General features: G+C 42.0%; 1 protein-coding gene across 6 annotated transcripts in view; it reads right to left on the bottom strand.

Annotated features, from left to right (window-relative positions):
- The window catches only part of TSPOAP1 (TSPO associated protein 1), a 249670-nt gene that overhangs the window by 92992 nt on the left and 138810 nt on the right, over window positions 1-17868 (bottom strand). For all 6 annotated transcript variants that reach the window (XM_073565801.1, XM_073565798.1, XM_073565797.1 and 3 more), the window contains exons 7-8: window positions 14341-14424; window positions 1107-1196 (exon numbers count right to left, since the gene is read on the bottom strand). In XM_073565801.1, coding sequence (XP_073421902.1) covers window positions 1107-1196; window positions 14341-14424 — 174 coding nt within the window. The remainder of the gene's footprint in view (window positions 1-1106; window positions 1197-14340; window positions 14425-17868) is intronic.

Here is a 17868-nt window from a genome sequence, read left to right as displayed (position 1 = left end):
ATAAAAAATAAATAAACCCCTTCTGCCGACAGGAGCCAGACGTGGCACCTGTGCTACAGCATAATCGAATGTTTATTGCCCTAGTAATCACCATTCTTGATGTTATTGATCAAGCATAAAAAAAATTAATAATTTAAAAATGGCGCCAGCGCAGTAGCAGCTATCAGATCGCTATACACAATAATATGAAGCACATCTATTATTGGGACATTAAACATGCGATCATGCTGGAGCGCAGGTGCCACGGCTGGCGCCTGCCTGCAGAAGGGTTTTTATTTCTTCAGTATATATAGATATTATGTAAACTAGGGGGCAGGAAACTGAGGGATCAGTGACCTGTCAGCAGTCTGCATTATGAATACCTAATCAGAGCACCACATTAAGACCCCCCACAGGCTGCCCCGCAGGACGGTATATCATTAACTCAAAACTGAAAATAAAGATTACACAACAACCACAAGACGGATTTCACCAACCAAGGTATTATTTTACTCAGTATAACGGCACCGACCTGACACTGTCTGTAGGTTACTGTGCACAATCCTGCTGACAGGTTCCCTTTAATGCCACCATAAAGGACATGACTTTCTAGTAAAGGCAGAGGTAAACTTCCCAGCCTTCATATCAGAATCCCACATCCCTCTGTGACTGTTCTCACTCGCTGTTTGCAGTAACCCAGCACTGCTACATACGTTACTAAGAAGTTACCAAACATTAGATGCAGCAGCACTGGGGTAGTGCAAAGCACAACAACACGCTCTTTACCATCCACAGTTGCCAAATTAACGACGACTGTAGCCAACTCTAATGGATACTATGTGCCTTTGTGCTACTTTTCTATTGTGAAGCAACAGGACGATTTATGGAAGGTTAGAAGGTTAGCAGCGCAAAATTAGAATAAGCGCAGATATTTAGTTCTAAGTGAGCGTTGGAGGAGAAACTTGCTGACTTTTTCCATTAGAAAATCAACGCTGAGCCGTGAGGCCGTGTGGCTTTCGACTGTTCTGAGGAAGGACTTTACAGAGTTTTGGCCTTTTTCATTTCATCTGCTCAGAAGTTTGGAAAGTACGGTATATTACAACTCGATCATTAGACGTTGTGCTGACCTTGGCTGCCCTCTTTACTCTGCTGCAGAGCCTTGACCTTTCTTCCACAAGACATGCATTCTCCACTTGTACCTCTTGAAGCTTAAGTTCCTGTTTCCAAACAAAAATGACAAAAACAATATTAGGTGAAACACTTCGGCTTATGGTATGTAGTGTATTAGGCAACAAGTCTAGATTACGCTTTGTGGTCTGAGGGACCAGTTCACATGCTCTCAATAGGTTATGTTTGGCACTATATATTTCTGCACCTTCTTGTGGGCAGGGAACTGCGTTCTATCAATACAAAACACTATCTGAAATAACTGCCTAATAAATCCACCAACACGACACAAGAAAGGAAAATGTTTTTAGTTTAAGGGTATCTGTCAGCAGATTTTGTTATGTACTATGAGAGGAGCATGATGTAGGGGTGGAGACCCTGATTCCAGTGATGTATCAGTTTTCTCTGCTATACATGTAGCAGTGCTCAGAAGGCTGAGCTGTGTATAACCCCGCCCACACCCGATTGCCTGCTTCCCATGTACGCTGTACATCGTCAGCAAGCTGTCAATCAGTGGTGGGGGCGGGGTTACACAGATTAGCTGGACTGTAATTTCCTGCTGATAAAACACTGATCGCATTGAAACTAAAACAAGCTGCTGAGCAAATGACATCCCCGGAGTCAAGCACTCTGTCCCTACGTTATGCTGCTCTCAGATTAACTAGTAAAAACCTGCTGACAGATTCCTTTTAATAAAAGATATCACAATGCACTGGTAGTATCACTCATCATGGACAAATGCCACATGGACCTCACAGATTTATAAAAGAGGCTGATGGAGTCTCTTGCGATTTCCATGAAATCTTTCAGAAAATCTTCAGATGTGAACAAAACTTTAGCCCAATGTTTTTATTAATGGATTTCCATGTATTGGTTTCCTTACACCTTGCATACAGATATAGTGATACATATAACTGATATCATATAAATAGTAATATATTCATCTGAATATTTGTATTTTTACTCTCCATTCATTCCTACAGGGAGACAGATTAATCAAATAGAATTAAATACTTTAGTCATGTAGATATTGGATGGCAATGTGTTCGTGAATACACACAGACGTGTGAATATCCAGATTACGTAACACAACAAGATGTACAGGAAAAGGGACAGTCTCATGTATGAGGGTTTAATGTCATTATTGCCCTAGTCCATAAATGTCAAACTCAAATACTCAAAATAAAAAAACGTAGACAAAGTCATTGGCCAACCTTCATATATATTAAAAAAAGGTCTACAATTAAGGAAGTTGTTTCCTTATCATTAAATATCATGATGAACTTTTTCTTACTGAAACAAACTTAAAGCGAACCGGTCACCAGGATTGTGCACAGTAGCCTACAGACACTGTCAGGTTGCCGCTGTTATATTTAAAATGATACCTCGGTTGATGAAATCCATCTTGTGGTTCTTGTGTAATCAATGTTGGAGGTTTTTAGATAATGATATGTTGGTGCTCCGGGGTGGGAATATAGGCAGGGTCTTATCTTCCTCATCATAGAGAGACTGTTTGTGCTTCGGGGCAGGCTGTGGACAGGTCTTTCCTTGGTTTCTCTGCTTTAGAGCAGGAAGATACGACTCTGCCTACAGTCCCGCCCTGGAGCACGGGCGTATCATTAACTGAAAACTTCTAACACTGATTATACAAGAACCACAAGACGGATTTCTTCACCCCAGGTATCATTTTAATCAGTTTAACACTGCCAACCTGACAGTGTCTGTAGGTTACTTAGCAAAACCATGCTGACAGGTTCACTTTAAAAGAGGTTGTCCCACGAACAAAGTATATTTTAGTTAATAGATCTTAAAACAAAATAAACACAATAAAAAATGGGGTATACTGGAATAATATAATATGCTATGTAAGAGCAGTAAAACGGATAAGGTCTAATGCCCTAATTTAAATATGCAATCACAAAATATAAAAATATAAAAAAACCTTGAATGAATAAATAATACAGATATAATAAAGTATGATGGCAACAAAAGTGCTCTCCCAAACACAGTATGATACCTCCCACAGTGAATTCCTCCACAGTACTCTACATTCATGGTATGATGACCCTACTGTACCCCCCAAAAAAGTATGGTGACCTCAACACAGTATGATGCCCCAACTTTGATCCCCACACAGTATAATGGACGTCACTTAGTCCTCCATACAGTATGATGTCCTCATATAGTCCTCCATACAGTATAATGGGCCCCAAATAATTCTCCATGTAGCATAATGGGGGGAGGGACGGTGACAGCATCACGGGCAAAATATAATCATCCTGAGAGCCAGATTTGGCCCACGGACCACAGTTTGACATATGTGCTCTAGTAAAAGCACAGCCACAATACAATGTCGTAAATTGGTTTAACATCACCTTATCTTTACCATAGTCAGTTCAAGCCTGTTATAATAAAATTGCTCCGCCAGGCACACCTTACTGTAATTAAATATTTCCTTTCATGTCTAGATTTGTTACTAGGGTGACAGTGCTGATATTCCAGACATCTGAGAAAACCTAATAAAAAAAAAAATTGGCTGCTGCACAAAGAAGAAATTGAGGAAAATCTGTCACGCACATGCTGTAATAACAAAGTAAGTGATATGAATATCAAAGTGTATAGCTGTAAAAAAACAGTGCGGACGGATGATATGTTTCCAATGATAGAATAAACAAAAAATGTGACCAAAGAAATGGGGCAGAATCACATGCTTTGTGGAAATAAGACTCTTGAAGATAAATTCTCATTAAGGAGTTCAGTCCAATGAGATTTACTTTATCAGGCTCAAGTGGCAATAAAATAATGGCCCTTGCACGTGATGAATCATAGACGTGGCGTAAGTGACAAGAAGGATATACCGTACATAACAAGCAGCCCGAGGAGCCAGTCTTCATGTCCATTGGTGAAACGAGAATACGAGCGGGAACAACATTTAGCCGATTTCCAAACGGATAACATAATATCAGAAGAAAGTATCTGTTTATCTGCAGTTATAATGGCTTCTATACATTCTGCCCAATGAATCCATGAGGGTAAAAAACAAACACTCATGACAGCAATCCTCAGGGCCAATGTGATGCACTGCGTCGCTCCATTGCAGAGATCTTCTTCCCCATTGTTGATTTTGGTGCCCAATCATGTCAGATCGCTGCTTGCAGTCCAACTGGGTGTTTCTTCAGTCTTCTCTGTGGCAGCACTTTCATTCCTCCCTCCCAGATACCGCCAATTAGGGTATGTGCACACGCTGCGGGTTCTGCTGCGGATCTGCAGCGGATTTGGCCCTGTGGAACCGCAGCAGTTCCGCAGGCAGTGTACGGTATAATGTTATCCTATGGGTTTTCAAATCCGCAGTGCACACGCTGCGGATTTTTCCGTGCGGAAAAGCTGCGGTTTGAAATCCGCAGCATATCAATTCTTTCTGCGGATTCCTCTGCGCTTTGACATTTGACACCTATTCCATTGTCCAGGTTTCAAACCGCAGGGGAAACCTGCTGGCCAATCCGCAGGAAAACCACAGGTCACTTTACCTCCGGATCCGCATGGAAAAGTCCGCAGGTGAATCCGCAGCGTGTGCACGCAGTCTTACAGCGTATGTGAGGCTGCTATACCAGCTGCTGAGCGGTGATTGGTAGAGACTGCAAAAGGAAGGGTGAAATCCAATGCGCCAGAGAAGACTGACGTGTGCTAAGAGGTTCTAATTCAATCAAATTTACCATCTAACGGGAGACACTACTAAATTTGTAGCATTTTCAGCTATATATCTGGCAAGATTAGTCAATCTGACCCATTCTTTTTGATGGATATGTAATGTCACAGAGAGCATTTACAAGTCTTATGGCACTACGCAGGTAAACTAGTCCTGTGATGCATGCACTGCACAGGTAAGCCAGTCCTGTGATGCATGCACTGCGCAGGTAAACTAGCCCTGCAATGCACGCACTGCGACTGTCTACCGTTTTGTGGAATTAGTAGAACTGGAGGTAAAAGAGGAAAAAGCAGAAGGAAGGAATTCAGGAATAATCTTCAAATACGATGCAGGATGATGGTATTTGAAAGGTTTGCACGCTTGGTTGCATTTGGTATATAAATTGGTAATATGTAGATGATCACAGGGTCATATATATATATATATATATATATACACATACATACATACATACACACACACACACACACACACAGAAATACTACGTATTGAGCATCGTACAGTTTAATCTAATGAAGCGAGTTAATTACTTTATCATTACTGTCTTTTATCTCATGCTAATAACAGTACTCGCCAGAGGCAATGCATTAAATTCACTTCTATTTATTGATGTGTTTGCCGAACACCTGGAAAGGTATGCAGTACCTCTGCTTCAAGTTCATATCCTGAAAATCAAAGAAACCCCCCAATAACTACCAACAATATGCAATTTATATATATTGAATATCAACTATTCAGCTCAGTTATCCACGTCAATTTCTACGAAACTGGAGACAACCATTGAAAACAATGGTACTGTACAACGCAGCTAAATCTGCTGCGGACCCGCAGAGCCTGAAACGCTGCAGATCCGTAGCAGAATCCGCACCGTGTGCACATAGCCTAAGAGATGTCACTTTGTCTGGACCATTACATCTCCTGCTCAGGTGTCAGGATTCAATAATCTGCAGAGAGATGAGCGCGATTATATTGGTTGAGCGGTGACAAATTTCCTGAGAAATTGCTTAGGCTAGTTTCACACTAGCGTTTATGAGCGCAGCGACGGCCTGCGCACGGCCGCCGCTAAGCCCCGCCCCCTGCCGCGCCTCCGCCGGTAGCTCCGCCCACCGGCGCATGACGCTGCATGCGCCCTGCGTCCTCTATCTTTATCACTGGGGGCGCAGGCCATGCGCAGTATGCGTTTGGCGGCGCATGCGTCCTTTTGACGGTGCGCCGACCTGCGCCAAACGCAACCTGCTGCAGTTTGGTTGCGTCGGCGCACCGTCAAAAAGGCGCATGCGCCGCCAAACGCATACTGCGCCCCCAGTGATAAAGATAGGGGACGCAGGGCGCATGCAGCGTCATGCACCTGTGGGCGGAGCTACCGGCGGAGGCGTGGCAGGGGGAGGGGCTTAGCGGCGGCCGTGCGCAGGCCGTCGCTGCGCTCATAAACGCTAGTGTGAAACTAGCCTTAAAGGGGTTGTCCATTTACCACTTTTGAAATGACTTAGGGGATGTGTCAAAAAAACCCCTAAAAACTAAACAGGACCCCATTTTGTAAACTGCACCCCTCTACAGTATTCAATGCCAAATTCAGGAAGTTTATTAACCTTTCAGGTGCATCACAGGAAGTAATTCAAAGGGGAATGAAAAAAAATTACAGTTTTCCATTAAAACGTTGAGTTAGCGACAACTTATTCATTTTCACAAGCGTAACCAGAGAAAATGAACCTACAATTTGTTACATCATTTCTTTAAAACCCATTTGAAAAGCTTCACGGTTAAGGAACAGCAGAACCTTCCCCCTTCCAAGTGACCCCATTTTGGGAACTACATCACTCAAAAAATTCACCTAGGAGTGTAGTGGGCATTCTGGACCCACAGGTGTTTCACAAGAGTTTTGTAGAATCGGGCTGTGAAGACCATTTATTACGTAATCTTTCATAAACGCAGCAGTACCCTGAATGTGGTCTGGAACAGCTGTTTGGGCACCTAGCAAGGATTGGAAGGGGAAGAGCGCCATTTGACTTCTGGAGCACAAATATAGCTGGATTATATTGTGGACACAACGTCGCCTTTGTAGAAGTCCTGAGGGGCCAGAACCGCAGAAACCCACCAAGAGTTACACAATTTCAAAAACAATATTCATCAAGAAATTCATTTCAGGGTGATCTGAGCATTTTGCACTCACAGGGGCATCACAGAATTTTATAATACAGGGCCATGAAAAGACAACGTGATGTTTTTTCGCTAAAATATGGCTTTGGACCTAAAGATGTTATCCCACGAACAAAAGTTCATTTTAATCACTAGATTTTGCAATAATAATAATTTCCACCATTGGATGTGATTAAATAAAATGTTTTCCTATGCTGAGAAAATCTTATAAATGTGCCCCTGCTGTCTACTGTGTAATAATGGCTGTGTCTGACCGTGAAGGGACATGGTCTGATCATACCACAGCTCCTGGGCAGGGGAGGAAGCAAAAGAGACTATACAGACAGGACCGCGTGGGATCACCGCTGATTCTTTTGGTGAGATAAAACATTTCACTGCATGCTTTTAAACAATGTTTTACTTCAAAGAAAGAATAATTTGCTGTAATGTCTATATACTCTTTTGAATCCCCTCCCCCCTGCCCAGGAGCTGTGGTATGATCAGACCATGTCCCTGTACGGTCAGACACAGCCATTACACAGTACACAGCAGGGGCACATTTATAAGATTATCTCTCAGCACAGGAACATTTTATTTAAACACATCCAATTGTGGAAGCTATTAATGTTCCAAAATCTATTGATTAAAATCAACTTTTGCTTGTGGAAAAACCCCTTTAAATATTTCACTCAAAAGTACGCCAATGTCTCCATATGTGGTTGGATGCTCAGCACTGAAGGACCACAATTCTGACAGGAATAGATTGTGGATGCCAGGTCGCATTTGCTGTGCCCTATGGTGCCAAAACAGCTGAAAACTACCACAAGTGACGCCATTTTGAAAATTACATCCTTCAAGGAATTAATCTAGGAGGTATGGTGAACAATTTGAATCTACAGGTTCTTTTCATGATTTCATTACATTCAAATGTGAATAAAAGAAAAAAAATTGCATTAAAATGTTGTTTTCACCATAATTGTTAAATTTTCACAAGAAGTAACAGCAGAAAATAGACCCCACAACTTGTAAAGCAATTTTTCCTATATGTGATTGTAAGCTATGGTAGGGCCTCAAAAAGGAAGTGACAATATTTGGCTTTGGAGTACCAGTTGCAGAGCATCCGAGGTGACAAAGCAAAAAAAAAAAAAAAGTGACCTTATTTTGTAAACATACCGTACAAGGAATTTATCTAGGGGTTTAATGGGCTTTCTTCTCAACAGGTGTTTTGTTAGAATAATAAGTTGACTTAATTTAAAATTTGAGAATTTTTGCCATGACTAACAAATATAAATTATACCGCATTTCTCCCAAGTACGTCATTATCTTATATATGGTTATACACCACTATTTGGGTGTATGACAGGGCTCATGACAGGAGCACAAATTGGAGAACAGATATTCCTTGGGTAGTTTGTTAGCGCTCTTTGGCAGAGCCTTTAGGGTTCTAGAACAGCCTAAAAGTTACACCATTTCACAAATTACCCTCGGGGAATTCATCTACAGGTGCAGTGACTATTTCGACCTCACTGGCATTTTTGTAGCATGTAGAGGATACATAGTACCCAGCTTGTGCTTCTGTACACAAGCACCCTACAAAGTGTTAAACTGGTGTTTCGGGTCTTAAAGGGAACCTGTCAAGTGAAAAAACGCTATTCATCTGCAGATATTTGGTTAATCTGCAGGTTAATAGTGTTCTGAACCTGCCCGGCACCGACACTTAGACCCCCCGCCTTCAGGAGGAAATGAACTTTATCTCTACATGCAGGATTCAGGTTTCCGCCATAGGGGTGGCATCGACGCGGGTTCAGTCACCGCTCTGTGACGAAGTGGCGGCTGCAACTGCATCCTCTTTGCGGACAGCTCGTTTATTAGGTCTGGCGGTCAGTCAGTGCCGGGGGCGCGGTTACAGCCACTGCTCTCTATACACAGGACAATGACTGAAGCCGCATCGGCGCCACCCCTTAGCTGAAACCCAAATGCTGCCAGCAGGAATGAAGTTCTTTTCATCTTGGAAGTGGAACTCGAAGTAATGGTGCCGGGCAGGCTCAGAACGCGATTAACCTGAAGATTAACGCCACATCTGCACATTAATAGTGGGTTTTTTTTCACATGACAGATTCCCTTTAACAATTATCTCTCAGTATGAGATTGCTGGCAGTTTGCCACCCCCACCGATCAGCTGACAACTTCTACAGCACTGGCCAGAACTAAGTGATGTATTTGTGGAACACAGCAGCGTCGAGCATTGCTAAGGCTAGTTGCACACTGTGGGGTTACATGAATTTTATCAATTTATATTTTTGGGAGACAGAATGAACAAAAACAGAATTTCAGAAATTGTCTTTTTTACGCTGATTTATGCTTGTTCTTTGGATGTTGAGAAACTTTAAATGGTCTTTATCTGTAAAAAATGATGTGTATGCACTTTACTATATTTTGGGAGGTTTTCTTTCCAAGTTATGAGATGTATACCGTATATAACAACTAAAAACTGCAGTTTACTTTGTGACCACTTAGCCTCCATATAGACAGAAATGCCATGTTCCGTTCAGATGTCTTTTGAGCAGCCTCATTATAATAAGAGACAAAAAACACCTCTAATATAAAGCTGGAGGCACATAATACAGGATCCAACACTGACAAGAGTGATGGTCACAGCTCCATGCAATCCTTTGCCCTGCACAATGATCCCTGCAGGTCACAGAACAAGTTCTTTACACTCTCCCATAGAAGTCGATGAAGTGTAATGATCAAAATGACATAAAACAGTCCAGAATTCTGAGACTCCACCCCACCATTATCCCAAAAATGCAAGATGATTAATGAATTCGGATAAATATATGTGGACTTTTTCCCTTAATAGAGGGCAAATAGTATCTGCCTCAAAGGTTTTTTTTTTGCCTTTTTCTGGATCAACATGTTAGTTAATATGGGTTAAACTCGAAGGACTCTTCTTCTTTTATCCTCGAAGCAATGAAATTATGACTTTTAAATACAGTACTATTCGATCACCATCCTGAGTGCCAGAAAATGTGATAATCCATAAGTATCTTTATGTGTGGATTACAAATTTGACTGTCTTTGAAAGAGTACTGAAAACAGACATTGCAGGATGAGAAGAAGCCATGAACAATCTTTGAAGGCAACAGAAAAGCGATTTTGAAATAAAATAACAACAAGGCTCAGAATACACAGGAACACGCAAGATATTTGACCGCAGATAACTAATGTAATTGTGTAAACAGCAGATTTCCTGCTTGTACAAAAGCCTATTAGTGAAGCCAACCTACATTATGAACTATGAATCAGCATAATAAATAGATGTAAAAAGAGGAAAAGTTCCAGCTTCTGGTACAATTTCAAGGATGATCTTTATTCCATCAAAAACAATTATAAAGTTGAGGCCAGGATGGCCAGCAAGCAACGCGTTTCGAACACGGTTGTTTTTTTATCAAGCTTGATAAACAGTGTTCGAAACGCGCTGCTTGCTGACCATCCTGGCCTCAACTTTATAATTGTTTTTGATGGAATAAAGATCATCCTTGAAATTGTACCAGAAGCTGGAACTTTTCCTCTTTTTTGCATTTGCCAGCACGAGCGTTTGGCTCGTGGTTCCGTGCACTTCAATGGTGAGCTGGCATTACCTTTTTTTCTGTTTTCTGTAATAAATGGATGTACAGTAGGGTGCCAAGGAAAAATGAACTTTGCAAATTGGTAAGTCTTACCCCTCAAATTTGTTCCTTTTGGCATAAGGATTTGCCATGTAAAACATGTTGACATTAAAGTTAGATTTACCACTTGCTCACTCAAGTGTGTATATATATATATATATATATATTTATATTTATTATTATTTTATTATAGCACCATTTATTCCATGGCGCTTTACATGTGAGGAGGGGTATACATAATACATACAAGTACAGTAATCTTAAACAATACAAGTCATGACTGGTACAGGATGAGAGAGGACCCTGCCCGCGAGGGCTCACAATCTACAAGGGATGGGTGAGGATACAGTAGGCGAGGGTAGAGCTGGTCGTGCAGAGGTTTGGTGGATCGGTGGTTACTGCAGGCTGTAGGCTTGTCGGAAGAGGTAGGTCTTCAGGTTCTTTTTGAAGGTTTCCATGGTAGGCGAGAGTCTGATATGTTGTGGTAGAGAGTTCCAGAGTAGGGGGGATGCGTGGGAAAAGTCTTGTATGCGATTGTGGGAAGAGGAGATAAGAGGGGAGTACAGGAGGAGATCTTGTGAGGATCGGAGGTTTCATGCAGGTAAGTATCGGGAGACGAGGTCACAGATGTATGGAGGACTCAGGTTTTGGATGACTTTGTATGTCATGGTTTTGAACTGGAGTCTTTGGGTAATGGGGAGCCAGTGCAAGGATTGACAGAGGGGAGAGGCCGGGGAATAGCGGGGGGACAGGTGGATTAGTCGTGCAGCAGAGTTTAGAATAGATTGGAGGGGTGCGAGAGTGTTAGAGGGGAGGCCACAGAGCAGCAGGTTGCAGTAGTCAAGGCGGGAGATGAGGGCATGGACTAGGGTTTTTGCAGATTCTTGGTGGAGGAATGTACGGATCTGTGAAATATTTTTGAGTTGAAGTCGGCAGGAAGCGGAAAGGGCTTGTATATGTGGTTTGAAAGAGATCAGTGTCAAGGATAACCCCGAGGCAGCGAGCTTGTGGGACAGGAGAGAGTGGGCAGCGGTATACTATATATATATATATATATATATATATATATATATATATATATATATATATATATATATATATATATATACACACACTCACTGCCCACTTTATTAGGTACACCTGTCCAACTGTGTGTTAAGACTTAATTTCTAATCAGCCAATCACATGGCGGCAACTCAGTGCATTTAGGCATGTAGACATGGTCAAGACAATCTCCTGCAGTTCAAACCGAGCATCAGTATGGGGAAGAAAGGTGATTTGAGTGCCTTTGAACGTGGCATGATTGTTGGTGCCAGAAGGGCTGGTCTGAGAATTTCAGAAACTGCTGATCTACTGGGATTTTCACGCACAACCATCTCTAGGGTTTACAGAGAATGGTCCGAAAAAGAAAAAAAATCCAGTGAGCGGCAGTTCTGTGGCCGGAAATGCCATGTTGATGCCAGAGGTCAGAGGAGAATGGGCAGACTGGTTCGAGCTGATAGAAAGGCAACAGTGACTCAAATTGCCACCCGTTACAACCAAGGTAGGCAGAAGAGCATCTCTGAACGCACAGTGCGTCGAACTTTGAGGCAGATGGGCTACAGCAGCAGAAGACCACACTGGGTACCACTCCTCTCAGCTAAGAACAGGAAACTGAGGCTACAATTTGCACAAGCTCATCGAAATTGGACAGTAGAAGATTGGAAAAACGTTGCCTGGTCTGATGAGTCTCGATTTCTGCTGCGACATTTGGATGGTAGGGTCAGAATTTGGCGTAAACAACATGAAAGCATGGATCCATCCTGCCTTGTATCAACGGTTCAGGCTGGTGGTGGTGGTGTCATGGTGTGGGGAATTTTTTCTGGGCACTCTTTGGGCCCCTTGGTACCAATTGAGCATCGTTGCAACGCCACAGCCTACCTGAGTATTGTTGCTGACCATGTCCATCCCTTTATGACCACAATGTACCCAACATCTGATGGCTACTTTCAGCAGGATAATGCGCCATGTCATAAAGCTCGAATCATCTCAGATTGGTTTCTTGAACATGACAATGAGTTTACTGTACTCAAATGTCCTCCTCAGTCACCAGATCTCAATCCAATAGAGCATCTTTGGGATGTGGTGGAACGGGAGATTCGCATCAGGGATGTGCAGCCGACAAATCTGCGCCAACTGTGTGATGCCATCATGTCAATATGGTCCAAAATCTCTGAGGAATGCTTCCAGCACCTTGTTGAATCTCTGCCACGAAGAATTGAGGCAGTTCTGAAGGCAAAAGGGGGTCCAACCCCTTACTAGCATGGTGTACCTAATAAAGTGGCCAGTGAGTGTATATATATATATATATATAAACAAAAAAGGAAATCCAGCAAGGACTCAGCAAGCCAGGATTGGAGTAAAATAATACTTTTCTTTATTTGTTCAAAAAGGTTAAAAAGAAGACCCACAAGGATCAGGAACCAGAGTGCGTGGCAGAAATAAACGCAAATGGGACTACGCGTTTCGGCGACCTAATGCGCCTTCTTCACGGTCCAAACCAGTAATGTGCCATTGAGCAACCAGTAAATAATAAATAATCTTAAAAAAAGAAAATTATAAAATATCTATGACCAAAAAGGAACAAAATTAGGTAAGACCTTCAAAAACTTGCTACTTAAATTTTACCATGCATTTCCTTGGCACCCTAAATTGTACAGCGCAATGTTCCTCATTTAGTTCATTTCTATATCACTAAAAAAGTAGGCTAAACATTTGAAATAAACATAAAATAGCCTTATACATTAATTAATGGAAAATACGTTAAATAAGTATAAAAATTACTACTACTTTTTGTACACTTGAAAACAAAAATGTGGGAAATTCCTATATTCCTATAGTAAAACAATACGTTCTAAAAGTAAAAAATAATAGGGAAAAAAAAAGAAACAAAACATTTATATGTAAAGTCTTTCATTACTTATGTCTGTTTATATACCTGATTGTAAGGGCGCAGTCAGAAGGCCATAAAAAAATCGGAAAGAAGTGTACAGACTGGCCGGCGGCCCTCCCTACCCGAGCGGGATAGCTGCATAGGAATAAATTAAGCTGTCACGCTCTGGCAGGGAGAGCCGCCAGCCAGTCCGTGCACTGAGTTTCGATCTCAGTTCGATTTATATGCCGCTGACTGCACCCTGAGGCAAGTACACCGCCACAAGGCTCATTTGAAAAACTGGAAAGGTACCACTGAACTGAATGGACACTACGAAAACCTACAAGTGCTCTCCTAAGTTTCAATATTTCAGACACTGTCTTGTCTGTGGAAAAAGTTTTTTTTTTGTTAGGATTCATAAAGGTTTTTCCAACTGATAGAAAGCAACAGATTAAACTCTTTGGCTCCAAAGCCTGAATGATACAGCAAAAAGACCCCTAGTAACAACAAAATACAGGTCGTATTTGGTGTAGATCTAATGTCAGCTTTAGGGTCACTATTTTAGCGGCACAGCCCTTAATCTCAGACTGAAGAATAATGTCAATTTTCTGAATTAAAATACTACATCTCTTTATGTATGTAAAGTTGATCCAACTGAATGGTTCATAACTGTATCAAATCTTATAAGAGGAAAAGAAGAAATTCCAAACTGCGACCTCAGTCAGATGTACAAATTATGATTAGATTACCAAGCATACTGATTTCCTTACCAATTCTTCACATCTCTTCTGCTTCTTTGTCACCTCTTGCTCTAAAATTTCGCATTCTTTCCGTTTTCTACTTAATTCAAATTCCTGAAAAAATAAATAAAAAAATATATAAAACATCAAAAAGTACAATACACCTTTTTTTAAAAATGTATCCGGTCTGTGACATAGCATGTACTATTCTCACCAGCTTTGTGGATCAGACTCTGCCATTATTGTCTATGAGGATCCGTTAATTAATTAAACGGAAGATAACTCGCTAAACAACTCACAACCCACTAACCGTACATTACAAGGGATGTACAGCCTGACACAGCAACCAGATTGTCAAGCATTACAGAATGGTTTATCTGAGAGCTGGATTGGCCCTGTGCTGGCAGAAGAGGAAAGGAAAGCAGCTTGACAGAAAGCGGTCTAATTTGTGTCACTGCAATTGTAATTGCTACTGTTTGTTCATGTCTGAATATTTTTAGTTTTTTTCTTTAAAGTGGACTATTTAAAAACTTGACTAGTTGGGTATACTTAGCAATATCAGGGAAAAAAAAAGAGAATTTTCAGTTAGCTAACCAGTGTTGATATCGGATTTCATTTTTTTTTTTATATGGACCTGAAGTTATGGGAGTAACATAAAACCTTCCGTTTTATGCAAAATTGTTGCAGCAGTAATCGGTGCCAGGATGTACTACTGTTTTCTTAAAAAGCTCTTAAAGGGAATCTGTCAACACATTTGACTCATCTAAACTATTAATATGGGCATACAGGCTAAAGATGGCTGAGGAGAGTGATACCTGTATGCCTAATATCAGATGCCTTGCTGTGGATAAATCCTCATCACTTTATATAAATGGCTTCTTCCAGGCTCTGGGGAGGATGGTGCCTGGAAAATAACTCTGCCTCCAGAGCTTATTTTACATTAAGGGGGAGTTACCAGTGTGATGTGTAATAGCCGCTCTCTGCTCTGATGATCTCACTAGAGAACGGTGTGTGATTATACCTGACATATCGCAGGTTCCTCTCAGCCTCAGCTTCCATCTCACAGGTAGATGAGGCTGTAATATTATTGCAATACAGCAGAGCTGAAAAAATGTGATTGCAAGAAAACCAAGTTCAGTTCCCCTGTTCTGTTAATTACTGTATATACTTGTGTATAAGCCGAGATTTTCAGCCCATTTTTTTGGGCTGAAAGTTTCCCTCTCGGCTTATACGCGAGTCATATACCAGGGGGTCGGCAGGGGAGGGAGGGCGGGGGTGTCAGGTTACACTTACCCCCTCCTGGCGCGGTCTCTGCAGCCCCCCCGCTTCGCTTCTTCCTTCAGCGGTCACATGGTACCACACATTAAAGTCATGAATATGCGCATATTTATGACTTTAATGAGCGGTACCACGTGACCGCTGAAGGAAGAAGCCCGAGACCGGGAGAAGCAGGGGGGCTGCAGAGACCGTGCCAGGAGGGGGTAAGTATATTGATATTCACCTGTCCGTGGCTGCACGCTGCTCTGTCCTCTCCTCCGCATCCTCTGTCTGTGATGTTCAGGTCAGAAGTGAGGTGACGTAGTTAGTGCGCGCCACACCCTCTGCCTGAACGTCACTGACAGGACACTGAGGACAGAGCGACGCGCAGCCATGGACCGGGGATCAGTAAATATCGTCCTGAGCCAGCGGTGACATCAGAACCTGTCACCGGGCCCCCAGCAACGAGAGGTATGTCATTTTTTTTTTATTTGCAGCAACAGCAATATATGGGGGCATAATTATGGAGCAGCATATGGGGGCATAAACTATGTAGCAGCATATGGGGCGTAATCTATGGAGCAGCATATGGGGCGTAATCTATGGAGCAGCATATGGGGCGTAATCTATGGGGCAGCATATGGGGGAAGAATTATGGAGCAGCATATGGGAGCATAGCCTATGGAGCATCTTTTGGGGGCATAATGTATGGAATATCTTATGGGGCCATAACCTATATGGGGCAGAAAATGGAGCATCTTATGGGGTCATCTTGGACTGTATGGAGAATTATATGGGGCTCCTGATTCAATATGGATATTCAAAAACATTTAAACTACTGATGTCTCAATTAATTTTACTTTTATTGGTATCTATTTTTATTTTTGAAAATTACCAGTAGCTGCTGCATTCTCCACCCTAAGCTTATACGTGAGTCAACAAGTTTTCCCAGTTTTTTGTGGCAAAATTGGGGGGGGGGGGGGGGGTCGGCTTATAAACGAGTATATATGGTACTTGTCTCACACTAGTAACTCCCCCTTCATGTAAAATAATCTCTGGGGGCAGAGACATCTTCTAGGCAGTGTCCCCCTCATAGCGTGGAAGAGGTAATTTATATAAAGTGATTAGATGATGACTTAGCCACAAGGCATTCGATATAAAGCATATAGGTATCATTCTCAGCAGAATATAACCTGTATGCCCAAATTAATGGTTTACAAAGGTCAAATGTGGTGACCGATTCCATTTAAACTGTAGCTTTCCCTCCTCCACCTGCTCCTCTGCATGCATCCTATAATAAATGTATGTATGTGTGTATATATCCTATATGAGAGCTCCCATCATTTCTGAGAGTATATACTGTTCTGCTTACAACCAGGTTTATGTGTTGACAAACTGTCTAATAAGGTCAGCTACGTTATTTTTTGGCGGTTTCAACTCATTGATATGAAAGGGTTGTCTCATCCGGGATATTTTTTTCCCCATCTAACTGCATACCTCCATTGATTTCTATTTGAAAGTTCTGAAAATTGACAATCAATCACTATTATTCTGCTTTTCTAAATTCCCGTACAAGTTAAAGGGGAAAGCTGGAAATGTAAACAAAGGCATGTAGTTGTTAACAGAGGCAACTGCTTGTCTGTTATACTGTACCCAGCGCCAGTCATTAACCGCTCCTACCAGAGATTCAGCTACTCCCTGTCAACAGAGCAGCAGTTTCTCTTCCTGTTGACAGGGCGGGACTACTGGCGTCAAGCTGATTGACAGCCAGCGTACCGCTGCCTAATTGGATGAAGTTGGCTTTCAATCAGCATGACACCAGTAGTCTCACCCGGTCAACAGGAAAATAATCTGCTGCTTCGTCGACAGGGAGTAGCAAAATATCTGGCAGGAGCGGTCAATGACCAGCGTCGGATACAACAGGCAGGTAGTTGCCTCTGTTAGCAACTACTGTACATGCCTTTTTGTGTCATTTAATAGATATTGCCAAGTATTGTCCTTTTTGTTTAGTGTCCTAATATTCTATTTTTGTATAGTCTTGACTGGCCTGAGGTAGCTCCACTGCAGCTTCTCACCGCTCTGCATAAATAACAGCTCTCTCCCTATACACACGTAGTGAGAGACCTGTGAGTTACATGGAGCAGGTTGAGGAGAAGCCGGCTTTTTAAAGTATCAATTCTCTGAAATGCTACAAATGTTTAAAAGTGAACCATAAACAGCTACAATAATGAAGCCAGTGTATGATTTATGCACCTGTGGGCAACATGAATCAGCTGGGAGGTTCTCTTAAACTCGGGCAGC

The sequence above is a fragment of the Dendrobates tinctorius genome, unplaced genomic scaffold (genome assembly GCF_039654945.1).
Source record: "Dendrobates tinctorius isolate UK_male_01 unplaced genomic scaffold, ASM3965494v1 ptg000016l, whole genome shotgun sequence".
Taxonomy (NCBI): Eukaryota; Metazoa; Chordata; class Amphibia; order Anura; family Dendrobatidae; genus Dendrobates; species Dendrobates tinctorius.
This window is presented reverse-complemented; position numbering and strand designations above follow the sequence as displayed.